At 39.1% G+C, this 16,827-nt stretch overlaps 2 protein-coding genes and 1 non-coding gene across 4 annotated transcripts; 2 read left to right on the plus strand and 1 right to left on the minus strand.

The window, feature by feature from the left end:
* Positions 1-578: 578 nt before the first annotated feature.
* On the minus strand, positions 579-10,354 carry LOC119083122 (serine-rich adhesin for platelets-like). 2 transcript variants are annotated; one of them, XM_037192756.1, is made up of 6 exons: positions 10,143-10,354; positions 8,080-8,156; positions 7,831-7,996; positions 7,572-7,755; positions 2,127-7,499; positions 579-1,712 (listed from the first exon to the last, which is right to left on the minus strand). In XM_037192756.1, the coding sequence occupies exons 3-6, from the start codon at positions 7,987-7,989 to the stop codon at positions 1,651-1,653; spliced, it is 5,778 nt and encodes a 1,925-aa protein (XP_037048651.1). In that variant the 5' UTR covers positions 7,990-7,996; positions 8,080-8,156; positions 10,143-10,354; the 3' UTR covers positions 579-1,650. The 2 variants fall into 2 exon arrangements, with proteins under 2 accessions (XP_037048651.1, XP_037048652.1); XM_037192757.1 differs by lacking the exon at positions 579-1,712 and adding an exon at positions 1,736-2,059.
* A 1,869-nt stretch (positions 10,355-12,223) lies between these two features.
* Positions 12,224-12,295, plus strand: Trnaa-ugc. Its single transcript has one exon. It is a non-coding gene; the product is annotated as a tRNA-Ala (tRNA).
* Positions 12,296-13,582: 1,287 nt separating this feature from the next.
* Positions 13,583-15,291, plus strand: LOC119083111 (dynein assembly factor 6, axonemal). Its single transcript, XM_037192746.1, has 3 exons — positions 13,583-13,844; positions 13,916-14,142; positions 14,907-15,291. The coding sequence occupies exons 1-3, from the start codon at positions 13,721-13,723 to the stop codon at positions 15,168-15,170; spliced, it is 615 nt and encodes a 204-aa protein (XP_037048641.1). The 5' UTR covers positions 13,583-13,720; the 3' UTR covers positions 15,171-15,291.
* Positions 15,292-16,827: the final 1,536 nt, after the last annotated feature.

Consider the following 16,827-nt stretch of genomic DNA (forward strand, 5'->3'; position numbering starts at 1 on the left):
TTTTCGGTATCCTCTGGCATGACTTCACTTTTGAACGCTTTTCACAGAAAACAATTTTTTTTAAGAAAAAGTGAACGACACGTGTTTCCTAGAATTGAAAGACGAATCCAACGAGCTATCACTCATTAAAATCGGAGACCGCTTGTTTCCAAAGTTAAAAAAATCACCTGAAGATTTGGCGATATCACTCTTAATGCAAATTACGGCAGAAGTGTTCAACAGATTTGTTAGTATTTCCGATTTTTTTTTTTATTATTTTCACTCAAATGCAGAACATTCAACAAAAGTCGGAGCAACTTCACCCGACTGAAAACAAAAAGTTTGTTAGAAGACAACCGAAAGAAAAGACCAAAAAAAATCGTTTGACAAAAAATCCCGAAATTTTATGAAAGCAACTAGACACAAGCTAGTGTTTATATGTATGCTCCGCTCATTTTCATTTTTTCTATCTCATTTCGATTAACTAAGCAAAATGTGTTTGTCCTCTTTCTTTTTACTAATTTAAGCAATTAAAATATTTTAAATAATAAAAACGGATTACAGTTAAAAACTCATAGCAAATATAAATAAAAAAAAACTTTTTTTTCTTTCTTCTTCTATATTTATAGTGTGTGTATACCTTATCTGGATAGAAAATAAATTCTTTTTTTTTTCTTTTCGTTTTAATTATTTTTCTTTACATTAAAACTGTGAAAAAAAAATTTTTGTTAAGTTTTTCTTTTACATTTTCTGTAAAGTTAATAAAAAGTTTAATAAAAAAAATCAAAGACAATTCTGAGATTTGTTTGCTTTTCTTTTGTAACCGTTCTGTCTCGCTTTCGTTTCACAATTTTAATTTCCTTTTTTCTCATTGCTCACTGAATGAATGAAAACTATGTACAAAATTATTTCATAAATATATGTGTGTAATGTGTAGTACATTGAAAAAATCAATCATTTTATAAGACTAAATAATGTTTTAGAAAAAAAATTTAATTTTCTTTTTTTACATTTGTTCATGTGATTTACCACTTAACAGGCGCAAAAGAAATCGACGTGGATGCAGTTACGATAGAGAGTGAGAGAGAGAAAGAGAGAATTCTTACTGGTAATCGTTCTTGATATAAAAAAGGGGGCAGAATGTATCAAAAAATGATAAGCTCACATCGTATCTCGCGTATGAATCAAAGTTTTTTTTTTTAAGTTAAATTTTGGTCTCGATTATATTCAATTTGGATCTTCGTTTTTTTCGTGTGTGAGAAGAAAAACTTTTTTTTATTGAAATTAACACACTCTCTGGTCGAATAACTTAACTCATTTAGAAATTTCATAATTTTACTTTTTTCTCGTTTTTGTTTTTTTTTTAACTTTTTTCCTTTTTTTTGTATTCAAAGTTTTGCATATTATTTTTAAGACACTTATCATTCTGGCTTCTCACTTTGTATCTTTGTCTCGTTTCTCCTACTTTTCTCCATTCCTTCAATACATCGGTATCGCTAACGCAGACATACTCAAACTGCTGTCGTCGTCGTCGTCCTCATCATCATCGTCATCGCCGCCGTCGTTGCCCTCATCGGTGGTGGTGGTATCTTCGCCGAAACCATCTAAACTATAGTCACTGATTGACTGCGCTTCAGTTACATTTCTGCTACTTGAAGCGCATGCTATAGGTCACTTGCTGTCTCTGGAGCCACGGCGTCGGCGTCCCTCTGTGATCGACGAATCGAGTCCAGCTTGAATGAATAGAACAAGGGGGGACTGTCAATTTCGTCGCTAATTTCATTTGGGGATAAAATCTTAGAATGACCACAGTGAGCTAATGGCAAACCGAGTGGCTAAGTTTGCTTTAGCATTGTTTCGTTTACCAGCTGGTCCACTCAGCACACTCTGGAGTTTTCTTTTTGTGTGGTATGCGTAGTAGTTAGTGGTAAAACCATAGAAGCAAAGCGATTGGATGAGTGGACGAGCTGATAGAAGCAAACTTAGCCACAAATTGCCGGTTGGACAATGAACTGTAACGTCCTAGAGTTTGGTCATTTTTCTTTGCGACTGTCATCATGGCCTGATGAGATGTGGTGTTCTTGAATGGGCACATTCGTTTTTCGTAAGAATAGTGAGAAATTAGGGGAAAATCATCAAAGACTCACCTGCACTTCTAGTTTTCCGTCGTGCGTCGCCACTACTTGGATCCACACCAGCGTTTGCCTTTTGACCAGCTTGAATCAATGCATTCTTTTTACCAACCAGATCGTCAGCACTGCCAGCCTTCTGTCCCGTCTGCACCACTACACTTTTCTTACCGATCAATTCATCACCGCCCGTTCCACCAATTGCACATTTTCCAATGCCCTTACCATGAGCCATTGTCATTCTAACGCTCCGACGAGTACTGATGCTGCTCGCCTTATCGTCGACCATGTGTGTAACTTTGCCGGTCACCAAATTATTGGACAAATGTATCGTTTGGGCAGCCTGTTTTGCCGTCAGCGAGCCACTTTTCATGATTCGGGCCACCCGTTCGTCGGTCAATTTCGAGAATTTTGAATTTCTCACTTTGCCCGCAATTTCTATCAACGGTTCGTCCGAATCGGAGGACTCTTCGGTTTTCACATGAACCAATTTCAAATCGATTTGTTTGTTCGAATTCGACTTGGCCGCCGCATTTGAATGCAAGATCACAGTGGTTTTGGGTACGACACCTGACGTTGAATCAACATCAGTGACGGCTGTCGATTCGAGCGGAAAATTTTTCCGCACTTTCTTCGTCTTGCCGGGTGTATCGTCACTGACGCTCGATTGTGTTGAACTTTCCGAACCTTGCCGTTTTCTCGATGTCGCTTTGCCACCGACGAATTTCGGGCTCAGACGATCTATTGCGGCCACGGACAATTTCAGTGACTTCAGACTGCAGGCTGGTGATTCCGAAGGACTTTGCCGTTGGATGTCTAACGGACTTTCCAGTTTACTTGCGGCCCGCGTTCGCACACGTGGAGTACTGTCACCGGTAGGAATTTCAATTGACAACTGATTGAGAACTTCGATTTTTTCATGGTTCTGCTGAGCACTGCTTACTGGTTGAGACGATGAAGCTTTGCTCTTTAAATGGTCGTCAATGGCTTCGGTGGATGTATCGATACTATCACAATCACTGGATTTCATTGCGTCTTCGATTTTTATCGAGTCGATGGATTGGCCGGGAATCACTTCCGTTTTTACAACACATTTCTCTTTGTCACCCTGCAATTGTTCACTTAGTTCATGCATCGCAATCGCATCACTCTGACATTTACTGAGCTCCTCCTCCACTTTTATTGCAGTGAATTTCACCGGATCTTTGTTGCAACAATCGTCCAGCATTTGTTTGTCCAACAAAGATTTCGTGTCGCACTCTTTGTTCTCATTCAAATCTTTGCTCGGTCCGATCACACTCGCAATGGTATCGTCAATTAGGATGTTGTTCAAGTCTTGATGTTCTATGCTGGTGGCACAAAGTACGATTTTGTCGGTTGTGTCCAAATTTTGAGCGAGCGTATTATTCGCCGTCGCACAAACGATAGCCGGATCACCATTCCGTTTTTGCGGTTCCGGCTTTGTATCACAGGCAGTAATGAGTTCATTTATTCCTTCCATTTTTGCTAAGGCAGCCTCGATGTCAACGATATTCGTGTAGTCGTCGACATTGATTACGGTTGGCTTTCTAATACCATCTTTCGGACTCTCAGGCCGTTTCAAGCCTTGCGGACTGGACGATTGATGGGGACTCTTTTCAGACAGCGCGTCCATCGATTCAATCCCACTGTCTTCGCCCTGAACTTGAGAGCCTGGCGAGCCACGAACGCGTTGAGTCGGCATGTTAGACATATCCACGACGTCGCATTTCGGCGAATTCTTTTCGTCCACTTGGGTGTCCATGTGCTGGACCAGTTGCGAATTGGTGGGTGCCGATGTTTCTTTGACCGATACATTTGATGATGATGATGACGACGATGTTGTGGATTTCGAAGTGGCTAGTGATGATTGGGTCGAGTCCAACTTCGTGCTAGTGGTTGACGCCGATTGCGTTGACGTTTTGGCAGCTACAAAGTTTGGTTCCATCAGTTTTTGTTTAAATTTTTCTTCACTGATCGCATCCATGTTACCCTGCGGCACAACAGTCGTCGTCGTCATTTTTGCAGGTAAATTCACTCCACTCTCATACGACTTCCCCGGATCTTTGTTCACCGTGCCAGACGTCTTAGTTTTCAGCTTAGCCACAGATTTCTGCAATTTATTGAACGGAGCGTTGTTGTTGTTGTTGTTGCCCTTCTGAATTTTCGTCGATAAAAGGGACGAATGCTGAGGCAAAGTACCAACATTCGTCGAACCGATTGGCCCCTTCATGTATGTGTACGGATCTTTTGACTCGGTTGGCGGTTTCAGGTCGTCATTTACATGTTCATTCGATCCGTCCGAGGTGGCTAGTGTAAATGGTACTGAACTATGGCTGAGCCGACGCTTCTTCTCGGGACTCAGTGCTCCGTTCGGACTGTGCACTAAATCACTCGCCGATCGCTTTATTCCGTCTTTGTATGCGCCCATGCCAACACTTTCATTCTCTTCATTCGGCGTGGTGGTGCCATTTTGCTCCTGCTGCTGTTTGGCTATTTTCATGAAGCTGTTCACGTACGACTCGATCTCTTCGTTCGAATTGTGCTTCGGCTTGGTATGATGTACACCGAAATGCTGGCCCACCAGCAACTTATTTCGAATGTCACTGCCCGATCCACCGGGTGAGAGTTCTTCTTCTTGCAACCGATAATGATTGTTCAACGTTTCGTCGGCCTCTTCAGTCACGTTTTTCGCCTGCAGCTTTTTTGCACTGTCATCCTCTTCGCCGCCGCTTTGAGATTTCTTCCGATCTTTCTTTGAATTCTTGATGACCACGGAATTTCTACCCCGTAAACTAATGTGTAATGGCGGAACTCGGAGTTCTTCACCAGCCGGCGATGATTGAGCGGAGCTGGGCGACGAGATGGACGACGATGTGGGCGATGATGTCGGTTGTTGGATTATTTTCGCCTGAATGTTCGCTGGTAAAGTGATCGTAGACTGGACTCGTTTCGGTGACGATCCGTACGACACGTCCACTTTATAGGCGGCTGTCACTGGTTCGGATTTTTCCAATTTCAGGCGTAGCTTGATTTTCTCGGGTGCGGCTTTATTATCGAACGGTTCGGCTATGGCGATCGCCTTCGTTTTCACTTTGTTTTTGCCGGTGCTTTTGCCTTTGCCGTAAAGTTTCTCTTTCAGTCCCTGTTGCAGCTTCTCCTTCAAAAGCGAATTTTTCCCGGCCGACTTCTCTTTCGGCACTTTTGCACGTTTCGGCTTTTCGGTGCGTTGCCTGCTCGAACCTTTACTTTTCAACGAATTTTCTGAATTACTGGAACGTTCGTTATCACTGCGATCCGAAGCGGTCTTCGAGAAACCGGTACTGCACGAATTCTCGTCATCCGAGTAGATTGAATTTGATATTTCCGAATTGAATTCGGCAAATGGAACCGCCGGCTCCTCGACTTCGTCTCCACTTTCTTCCGAAGGCATCGGTTCTAATTCGGCTGTCAACGGATTGATCAGAAATTGCCGTTCCTTACCGGAACTAGTTTTTCCCGTCGTTTCAGCCTCACTCGTTCCACTACTTTTCGCTACTCCAGCTGCTGCCGATGTTGATGACGTCAATGGTCCATCGATCAATCCCCCAATCACCAAGTCTTTTGTATCTAAAATTGTGTCTAATGGTGCTTTGATCGTATCGATGTCCAATGCTGTAGCCAAGTCACCGTCGTGCAAATTTGGCAACAGTGAGTCTAAGTCGTTTTTCGTCAATTCATCCAAATCGGCCAGATGCTGCATCGTGTCCGTCTTCCACGTCTGTTGCTGTTGCTGACTAAGATTGTATTGCATTTGGTAGCGCGTAAACTCTTGGAAGCTTGATTTTGTCGCTGAATCCATAGGTTTCAGCGCCCAGCGGGAACCATATGGCGACTGAACGGCTTCGGCATTATTGGACGCCGGATGGTGTGACATTTGTACGGTGGTCACATCGGCTGTGTGGTTCGTGACCGAAGTCGGAACAGTTTGCGGCGGTTTGAATGTCAACGGTGACGGTGTGGTTGTGGGACCGTTAACTCGAATGCCACCCGTCGCACTGTGTGGATTCGGAGTCATTGGTGGTTGGTGTACTTGGTGTTGAAACGGAAATCGTGCGTTGTGTGCTGTGGAATGAGTGGAGAATTTTTGCGGTTCCGGTTTCTGTTGCAACGAAATTGAGCTGTGGTGCAAATTCGGCGACGCAGACGACAACGACGGCGATGAAGATGATGATTGTGTTTGCATTAACGGAATTGCATGTCGAATCAGTTGCTGTTGCTGCTGTTGCTTTTGTGCAATCAGTTGTTGCTGATGTGGCGATAATCGTGTTTGCATTTTAGTATTTACATTTGAAGAAGAAGAAGAAGAAGAAGGCACTGACATTGTAGCTCCACTATTACTACTACCAGACACTAACAGTTTTGCCATTGTTTTTGACTGATTTAACTGTTGCATTGTCGTCTGTGGTAAAGACTGTGGCTGCTGCTGTGACACAATTGCACTTGATATAGAACTACTATTACTACTAAGCATGTTATTTGTCTGAATTAATGTCTGTTGTTGCTGCTGCTGTTGGCTTAGTAAACTTTCACTGTGAAGCGATGAAGGTAGAACTAAACTGTTCGCCACTCCACCAACAAATGTTTGTGATTGTAATGATTGCGATTTTATATGGATTGGATGCACCGGCATCGTTTGCTTTAAATTCGAAACGTTTTTGTTTGCTAAAAGATCACTTCCACTGTCTATAACACTCGCGGCATTGGAATTCAGTTCAACACTGCCACCAACTAGCACAAGTTCTTGTCCACTTTTAATTAAAGCCGTCGGATGTTTCTGTTGCTGTTGTGACGTAATCGTTGCTTCGTTCTGCAACAGATTCACCAACAACGGACTGGAAATGGCTATGTTCCCGGATCCCGTTGGCAGCGATTTATTTAAAACAATGTTCGCCGTCGTGGCTGGATAAGGTGGTGGCGGTGGCTGTACAACGAAATTATTGCTACCAACTTGTGTGGTAGACGGAACCGTTCCGGATAGACCGAGCGTGTTTTCACGGCGGTGTATTACTCTCGCTTGCGTCATACTTTCGAACGGATACTCTCTGGAGTCGTTCACATTCGGTGGCACGGGTGTAGGAAGTTTGCCATCCATCGGACACACGGTATTCGGTGATTTGAATATCGGTCTCACCGACTCGTCGGCCGAACCATTTTTTAGGCTCGCTATTGACGATGTGGTTGTGGTTTTTGACAGACTGGTCGCAGATATGTCAGATTCGACGGACCCGGACGCTGTGGGCAGAACAGTTGAAGGCGATTGTGTGTGTTGTGATTGTTGCGATAAAATGTTGGACAATTCACCGAAACCGGTCGAAGCATCCGAGCAATTATCTGGAAAGGAAAGGCAGAATTTGAATTGCGGATATTGAACGAGAATGAGTTGAAAGTCCGGTTGATATTAACCTGTTCGCAGCACAATCTCTTGCCCGACTAATCGCAATGATATCACAGTGTCACCTTCTAATTGCACCGACAAAATCCCAAGAGCCCGCAATGCTGTACTGCCCTCGGACGCCAACTGTCTCAATTTTACCGCTGCTTCTTTGGGTATGGATAAAGTAACCCGAACACTATTCCATGGTTCCACCTGTGGTAATTGCAAAAATTGTTTAGAACAGCTGTCTCATCACTACTGGAACACTGGCAGTTACGCATCGCTTACCTTATTTACTTTAATTAACTTTTTCTTCCGTTTCGGTTGCTCCAATATTGAATTCAGTTTCCCAAGAAGCGACTTGAACTTTTTAGGAAAATCGGGATCATGAAAGTCTCCCTCGCAAATTACAACCGCTGTCAACGTGCCGTCACTATCTGCTGCCATTTTAAGTCTGTAACAAATCGGAAATGATGAATTCAATTCGCTATTGCGGATCAATCAATTTGATGGGAGTGTATGGCATGGCACACATACCTTAATTAGTTAAAATGTTGTACAACTATGAGAAGATGTCATTATGTGTCCCACTTCAAATTATCGATTTAGAAATCCTGGAAAAGAAAACAAAGAAATTATTTCCATGACCAGTTGGGTGTGGAGTAATCATTCAAACATTCAGACCCCAAACTCTCAACAAAAATGTCTGTTGACCGAACAATGAAAGAAATTAGGAAAACGGGTTAGTCAGCACCGTGCATGGAACTAGTAGTTACCGGGAATTTTTTTCGTAAAAATTTTTTAAGACGTAAAATCGAGCATTCGTAAAAACACCGGGAAATATATGGATCGGGAAGCAAGGGAAAAAATGCGGTATCCTGGCGACATCGTTACCGGGAAATATTTTCCACAGAAATTTTGTGACCGGCAAATCAAACCTTCGACAAACAAACCGGAAAATCCATTTAACGTTTTTTGTTACCGGAAAATTTTGACTCATTTTGGGAAGAAGACATTATATCCGAAGTCAGTTTTTGGTTACCGGAAGATTTTGACACTATCAAAACACCATTTCGGAAACACACTTTCACACTCTAAACTGTCACACAATTGGTATAATTACACACGAATGGGACTCAGAAAAAGGCAACACGCGTAACACGAAACAACATCATCCTGCAAAATGTCTCTATCCAAAAATGTGTAAAGGAAATTGTCGGCATATTTGTGTAAAAGCTCGTTTGACTTTGCCGATTGTACACCATTATTAGCACATTTATCGTCACTGTATTCAAACATAATTAAATGATCGTTGTGCCATTGTTTTCGACTCTATTTATTCACAAAAAAATATTTTTTTTATTCAACATGTTTATGAAATTGACAGCGGCATTGCAGTATTCACTGTTACTAGCCCCCCTTTTTCCATTTTACAGGACTGATAATGATTTTGTGAAATCGTTCTATGCATTATAGTTATGTGTGCCGTCATAAATGTTACGAATGGAAGAAATTGCATAATGTTCACAACATTTGGTCTCCAAGTTTTCATTTTCGTTCGTAGACTTTCCATGGAATATTTGTATCAAAAAAAATCGGTCCGACCGAGCTTCAAATTTGTTTAAATTTCGAATAAGATCCACTTGAACTGGTAACTTGTTTTTAAACAATTTTCGGGAGAGTAAACCGACACACATAAACAATAAAAAAAATCAGTTCGATAAAATTGAACGTTTTTTGTATGGTTTTCGAGTTCGACGAGATATTTGTATCACGATAAAACTAAATTGGTATTGGCCGCCTTTAAAACTGACATAAAAAATATAGCAAAAGGCCAATGGTGGACCATCGAGCGATGAAAGTGTAATCCGTACACTACACAATCGTTTTGTTGATTCGAATCTTCTTCTCTTTTCAAATGACTTCCATTGGAATTTCTCGTATTAGATGAAAATTGACGAGAGGTTTTTTTCCTTCGTATTAATCAGATTAATTGCATCGAATGGCATGTCGAAAAATGCATCAAAACGAATGTAATTTCGTCAACATTGTTTTACAGGAAAACTAGTAAAAGTACAAAATAATGATAATTTTTCCTCGGTTCGTGCGTGCATTTAGAGATTTTGTATTAACAGAAGACAAATTAGAAGAAAAGGAAAAAAAACATTTTTTTTTACTTAAAATGTAAATTACTTTTGCGTCAAATGAAAAATAAATGCAAAATAAATCAAATAATTTAGACGAAACTCGTAAAACGCAATCGATCCACTAAACAAACCGTTTAACAAAAAATCAACAAAAAAAAATGGAATAAGTTGAGGATTTTCGAAGAAGAAATTGAAAGCAGCCATTTTGGAATGATCGGGGAGTACATTATTATATGCCACGGGTTTTAATACCTTCCGAAAAACTAAACACACAACATTTACGGAAATTGTATCACCAGCAATAAAATGCGAATCACAATTTCCTTGCACTTAAATCCGATTGAACATTCGTTTCAGGTCATTCGATAATTTGCAAAATATGAATTATATTCTGAAAATCCACAATTCATGAGCGATTTCATGTTCACCAAAAAAAAAGCGATGAGCGCTTACCCCCATTTGCATGACACACTTAATCCGATCGTTTCAACTGAATACACATTTAAAAATCAGAAATAATTAATAAAAACGCAAATTTCACAATTGTTGTTAACATATTTTAACATTTAGATATTGCTAAGCGACGCAAAATATACAAAAATTCGACAAATTTGTTTCATTTAGTGCGAACAATAACAATAACGTACCGCCATTTTCAATTTTTCAACTTTTTGACATGCGCTGTTAAGTGTTAAAGTGTACGAAACCAATATACGTTTGTGTGGGTATGTGTACAGTTTCGAAATGACATTTTTATTGGAAATTTTTCCGTTTCAGTCATCGTTAAATTGAATAAAAATTCCATCGAAAGAAAGATTATCATTTTGCCGACAGCCTAAGATACGGTTGCATACGGTTGGTCAATATTCTATCGACATTTTTGACCAATTATCCAAATTAAAATGTAAAGTGGAAGTGTTCGCCATATTAATTACGTCATTTACGTCGTTACGTCATTACGTCGTGACACTTTGAACGAAACGCAATAAAACGGATTATTCGGTTTTGTCAAGTTGAATTTCCATGTAGAGACTGGTCGTACCAATTACATTACCAATTCGTTTGACCGCTTACCAGTTGGTCTACCGGATAATATACTTGTTAAACGGATCTACTTCGCCAATTTAATTGATTGATTTTTGATTGAATTTGTTAAATAAAATCTTTGAAACGAGTGCGATAATTGTAAATGATCCGGAATTTCCAATGATGTTCCAAAAATCTTTTTTTTTTTTGCTTATAAAATGTACCATCCGCTACCGGTCCAAAAGATTTCGGTACAATTGTGGCATAGGTTTGTTCCAAGGCTTATTATGAAATGTCGAATTTCATCCGTAGAGACATAACCTCATCAATTTTAAATAAAAGCCGGTCTATGGCTGAAATCGTGTTCGGCCAGTGAAAATTCGTGTTTAGACTTATTCGGCACAAAAATCTATTGTTGGTAGTGATCTGAAAGGTATTACCGGTATTACACAGTCTTTATACGGAAATTCAACCTAACAAAAAAAAATCTATTAGTCGTTGCATATTACGTTCGAACTGTCACCCGCCATGGTGTTATGACCCCGCAATTATGACAACCGCTGAAATGATATGAATACCAGAATTTCGAACTTTTTGTTTCGTCAAGTTGGTATACTAATGGTATCGATGGTATCTCACAAGAAATAAGTACTAGCGAAACAAAAACGTGTATGGTATTCTTGTATACCATTTTAGGCAGCGAATGAAGTGTCATCTCTTTAAATTTTTAATTCATTTGGGGTGTGTGTGAACACACGAAATAATTATTGCTTGCTTAACTGGATTATAAAGCTTTAATCGTATGTACCTAAAACAGCAGTAAAGTGGACTTTTGTGCGGAGAAATTACATTTCTATGTTTTGTCTTCTTATGCGCGAAAGACAAAGTTTCATTCAATTTTGTTTCCGTTCAGTTGATGAGTTTCTCTCAGAAATTCATTTTATTACTGGTTTCTTTTAGTGAACCGAAATGTACGTAGGTTTTTCATTTATTCGAACAACGAACTCTGATCCCTGAACATTTTTGTGTGTTCGAAGAATCTGGTCTAGAATCATCGTCAAAAAGATTTTTTTTTGTAATTTTTGTTTCCTTGCGTTTTTGTTAAGTAAGGAAGAAGTCAGTGGGCACATCACCGAAATTTGTACGATAACTTAATGGTTCACAGATAGTTATACACTTTGTATGGTCTAAATTACATACAGTACAAAAGAGTTCGTGTTATTGTTATATGTAGTACAATAGGCTTGTATGTAGGTGGATTTGCAGACTGTTTGTAGACTGAATTGTATGAACTGAAAACAATTTCCATTTGCAATAAAGGTTTGGTTGTAGCTGTACGTATGTATAATGATGCGTCAATGATGATCAATGTGTATTGCAACAATTTTATTGTTATACCAAATAAAAATGTCCAATCGTCCCGTTGTTGAAAAGAGAAGAGAAGGTTCGTATATGTTTGGTAACCCTGCCATAATATTTTTTTGCTTTGTCGGTGAGGATCACCCGTTGGGTTTGTAGCTCAGTGGTAGAGCGCTCGCTTTGCATGTGAGAGGCCCCGGGTTCAATCCCCGGCAGATCCACTTTTTTTTTTTTTTTGAAATGGTACTTGAGGTTAAGTGTAGTCGATAGCACAATTTTCAGTACGAACTTTTACAAGAGTTTCGTGCTTAGATTTCACCAAAAAATACTTCTAAAAGTGTTCTAACAAGAAGAGACCTTTTTTTAGAGGTAAGTGCTATTCGCACATTGTGTGAATATGAATAGCCACTTTGTAATACTTTGGCATGAGACATGAGTTGTTACAAAGTCTACACAGTTGCGTCAGGCCACAAACATGAAACGGTACAATGTACGGAATGTAATGCAACATCCGGACATTCGTGCCAAAGCCATTCGTACCAGTTTCGCACCCAAAGGTTTTGTGTGGAAACGGAATTGAGAGTAATTGAAAGGAAGTAGAGCGAATCCGGCAATTAGATGAGTTGACTGGTAATTGAGGTAATTAAATGGAATTGAAAGGATTTAATAGGAATTTCCTGTTCCGCTACAAAAAAAGACATGGACGTGCAATAGTAGATTATGCACCTCCAATACCCTCTCTAGCAAACAAACGTCGTTTTGACGCTGTCAAAATACCACCTTATTCCTTTGGTTGTAGAATCATGCGCTGTTGAATAATTTCTAATTTTACATGTAAAATGCGAAGAATACGTTGCATTTTTATCACATTAATAAATGTATTTAGGTTGCTAGAGACGGTGTTGGCACCTCTTAACCTAAATTTTTATTTTTACAATATGGAAGTTATGTACCTGTCCCGCCAGTAATCTTTCAAAATCTGGACTGCCGAAATTCGGAAGTGTCAAAATTCGGATAAATATTCGAAATTTAGAAGCGTCCGGATTATTTACTTCTCTTCTCTTGGCTTCCGAATTTCTTGGCTTCCGAATTTCCCAGCTTCCAGATTTCCCGGCTTCCGAATTTTGGAAGGGGAATTCTTGCCCGATAGTACATTATTGATGGATTAGCCTGTTACAGACGGCTGTCATCTGTTATCGACAACGACAGCAATAATTAACGGCAAGGTCTGACAGATGAGGCCTTATATAGCAAAAACCATGTTCAAAACAAATGAAGTAAAAGATTTCTGAAATCAATTTCTGAAAATTTTCTATCAAATGAAGTAATAGTTTGCATAGTAAAATTGTTAATATGCTTGCCGTCTGTGACAGGTTAGAAATGTATGCAGAGCTTGCACAAGTCTCTAATCCAACTGGAAAGTGGAAAGTCTAAAGTATGCGCTATTTCAACACCACTCCACTGAGCTTATGATTCAGATCATATGTTGAAGGACGTTCGAAAAACTCGATACTGAAATGTTTATGAACAATGAAAGAATGGTGGGCCCTTAGTTACCATAAATTTATCGATCAAACACACCGCTGAGAATTCAGACACTTCGCATCGAGAAAAGTTTATGCGAACGAAAGCCCTTATCAGAAACAATGTCTTTGTTGGAGGACATCAACACAATTAAATTGCTTTCCAATTTGTTGAAGCCACCGGATCAATCAAGCGATTCTGAGGATGAGAGAAGTACTGTTAACTCAAGCAGTGTGTCGAAATTCGGTTAGTAGAATATTTCGGTTAAGAAAAGTGGTTCTTATTGTGTCATGTACACCACTTTCTCATTCTTTAAGGACCTGGCGATATTTTGCCACATAAAACGAAAACAGGTCAGGAGAATCGTGATGAAAATTGGAAAGACTGCAGTCCACCAAAAGTTGTGAAAAAATCTCCAACTTCGATCGAGGAGTGGGAAGAATTGCAACTGCGGTCTGACTTTGACGAATTGGATACACGAAAGAGACCCGACTATACTGTGTCCTACAAGCAAGATGTTAAGACCGAAGATGTGTTCTTACAAGTAATAACATAATTTACTGTCACTGGATGTTTGGATGTGTGGATGGTTGTGTAGTCGTTGTGTGTCTAAAAAACGGGGACTATTTTTGGGAAAATATTTTCCGATTTTCTGTTGAATTTTTCCGCATTTTCCAAAAATTTGGTTAAATTTGGAAAAACTAGAAAAAGTTTTGGAAAATTTGGGAAATTTTTGGAAAATATTGGAAAATGCTTTCCCAACAATAGTCCCTGCTAAAAAAAGGAATTTGTCACCAAGTTGCATAACATTTTTCTCAACAAAGTCAACGTTTTTCGTTACTCAGTTGCAGGGCCAAAATTAACAATTTGAAAAGCGCAACCGGCATTTTCCGGGTTTCCATATATGGCCAGTCCGGACCTGCTCAGTTCAAAGTACTTTATTAGGCAGCAGACGTTATACACATCGTGTGCCTAATAAAACACTTTACACCGAGTTTCACTCAACGTTTTATGCAACAGAGTCATGTAAAGCATGACAATGTTTTCACATTATGATGCTGAGTTGCATAACAGTTATTTATACAACCGAGTGATAAATGCTTTTTAGGCACTAGATGTGTAGATTGTCACTCGAGGCCGTAAGCCGAGTGTGACAATACACATCGTGTGCCTAAAAAAGCATTTATCATCGAGTTGTGTACAATGCCTTTCGCAATAAAGGCATCGCAAAGTCCTACTTTTCGTCACTTGTTGCGAAAATGATGTTTTCTTGACATTTTTGAATTCAAAATACAATTATTTTTCCAGCTGTCCAACAAAACGACATCTACATCCAGCTGCGATGAGATAATTATTAAAATTACAATGCCGGACGAAACGGTGACCATTGACGGCATTAAACTATCAGTATCGAGAGATGATATTGATTTGGGAACGCCGGTGTATCGACTTAAATTACCGTTAATGCAACCGATAAATCCCGATTTGGGTAAAGCGTCGTGGGATAAAGAGAAAAAGATCTTAACGCTTCGATTGAAAATGGATCGCGAGTTCGATTATGTGAATTTTTAACACGGGAAAAATAATTGATTTTGCTATTTTACACAAATCAGCTGTAGTAAGGCAATCATGCTGTTTTCATTCTATTTTCCAAATAAATTATTTTGTGATTTGGTATGGACAGAGTTTCTAATCTGAAGCATTATTGTTTGTCTTCCCTGGCTATAAACAAAAGCAATTTTGAATATATTCAACGTCTTTATGATAAAATTAGTCCAATTCACAAATAGAGATCAGCCGCGGTGTTACATGTGTATGTTGTATGGAAGAACATACAAATTTGCACATCATGGTTAAAGAAAATGGAAGATAATAAAATGGGAAGCACTTGACCCAATCATATTTATTTTCGTTTAATGTTCCGCTTGTACCGGCCAGTGTCGGATTTTGTAAATAAAAATGGACATTTCGTATTTACGTAATTATATGACATGTTTATCGGTACTATCGGACTTGGATATTAAGTTTATTCTTCCGTAATTTGCACAAGAAACTTAGCGACAAACAAAAAAATTATTTTGATTAAATTTTTCGCTAGGTTTCTTATGTAAATTACTGTAGTATTGTGCTCAATATTTCCGGTTTTTACCGGCCACGAAATACGTAATACGAAATGCCCATTTCTTTTACGAAATTCAACATTTCCGAGGTAAACCGATTTTTATTTAGGGCTAGGTTATTCCCGCTTAATCTGTGCGATATATGTGACCATATATGCGACAACCAAAGCTAATAAACACTAAAGGTAATGCAATACCTCAACGGGTCAGAGAAAATACGGATCAAGAATTTTAGGTGAATTCATTTCAGTAAATATTACCACCACATGGAATCGAATTCACCTCACCACTAGCTGGAACTAAAGGTGCTTTCCGTCTAAAAAAAATCATCTGTTTACAAGAAAAATTCATCCGTTTACAACAAATGTTCATCCGTTTACGTAAACTCCGCCTACATTCTATTGTTTGAACACATCTGTCAAGTACACATCTGTCAAGTACACATATGTCAATTAAATCTATTACCGGATCAATTCATCTAATTGCCGGATTTACTCTACTTCCTTTCAATTCATTTCAATTTCTTTCAATGGGTGACTGAAGTTTTGACAAGTTATTTTTAATCGACATACAGTGAACCACATCTCAAATGTCTCACTGTCAAATTTTTCTGAGAATTTTATTGTGTCATTGCAAATTCACAATGACATTCTCTGAAAAAAATGACAGTGAGACATTTGAGATTGTCGTTCACTGTAACACATTATTCTAAACAATAAATTTTTCAACGGTATGTCTCTAAAATGCACTGATCTTATTATAAGTTCGTCTAAACTTCGAAACGTAAAAAAAATTACAAATTGACGTCCCTACAGTGAACGACATCTCAAATGTCTCACTGTCATTTTTTTCAGAGAATGTCATTGTGAATTTGCAATGACACAATAAAATTCTCAGAAAAATTTGACAGTGAGACATTTGAGATGTCGTTCACTGTATATTTTTGTTTTTACACTGTTTTAGAAATTCTTTTGATCAGAATTGTCGATACCCATGTAGTTCTTGCTACATCGAGACTGGAAACGACCTCCGGAACATTTTAGGCGGCTGACAAAATTGGGTCGATTTAGGGCCGCACTTTGTAAACAAAATTAATTTTATAAAGAAAT

This window comes from Bradysia coprophila, unplaced genomic scaffold (assembly GCF_014529535.1).
Source record: "Bradysia coprophila strain Holo2 unplaced genomic scaffold, BU_Bcop_v1 contig_561, whole genome shotgun sequence".
In the NCBI taxonomy this organism is placed as follows: domain Eukaryota; kingdom Metazoa; phylum Arthropoda; class Insecta; order Diptera; family Sciaridae; genus Bradysia; species Bradysia coprophila.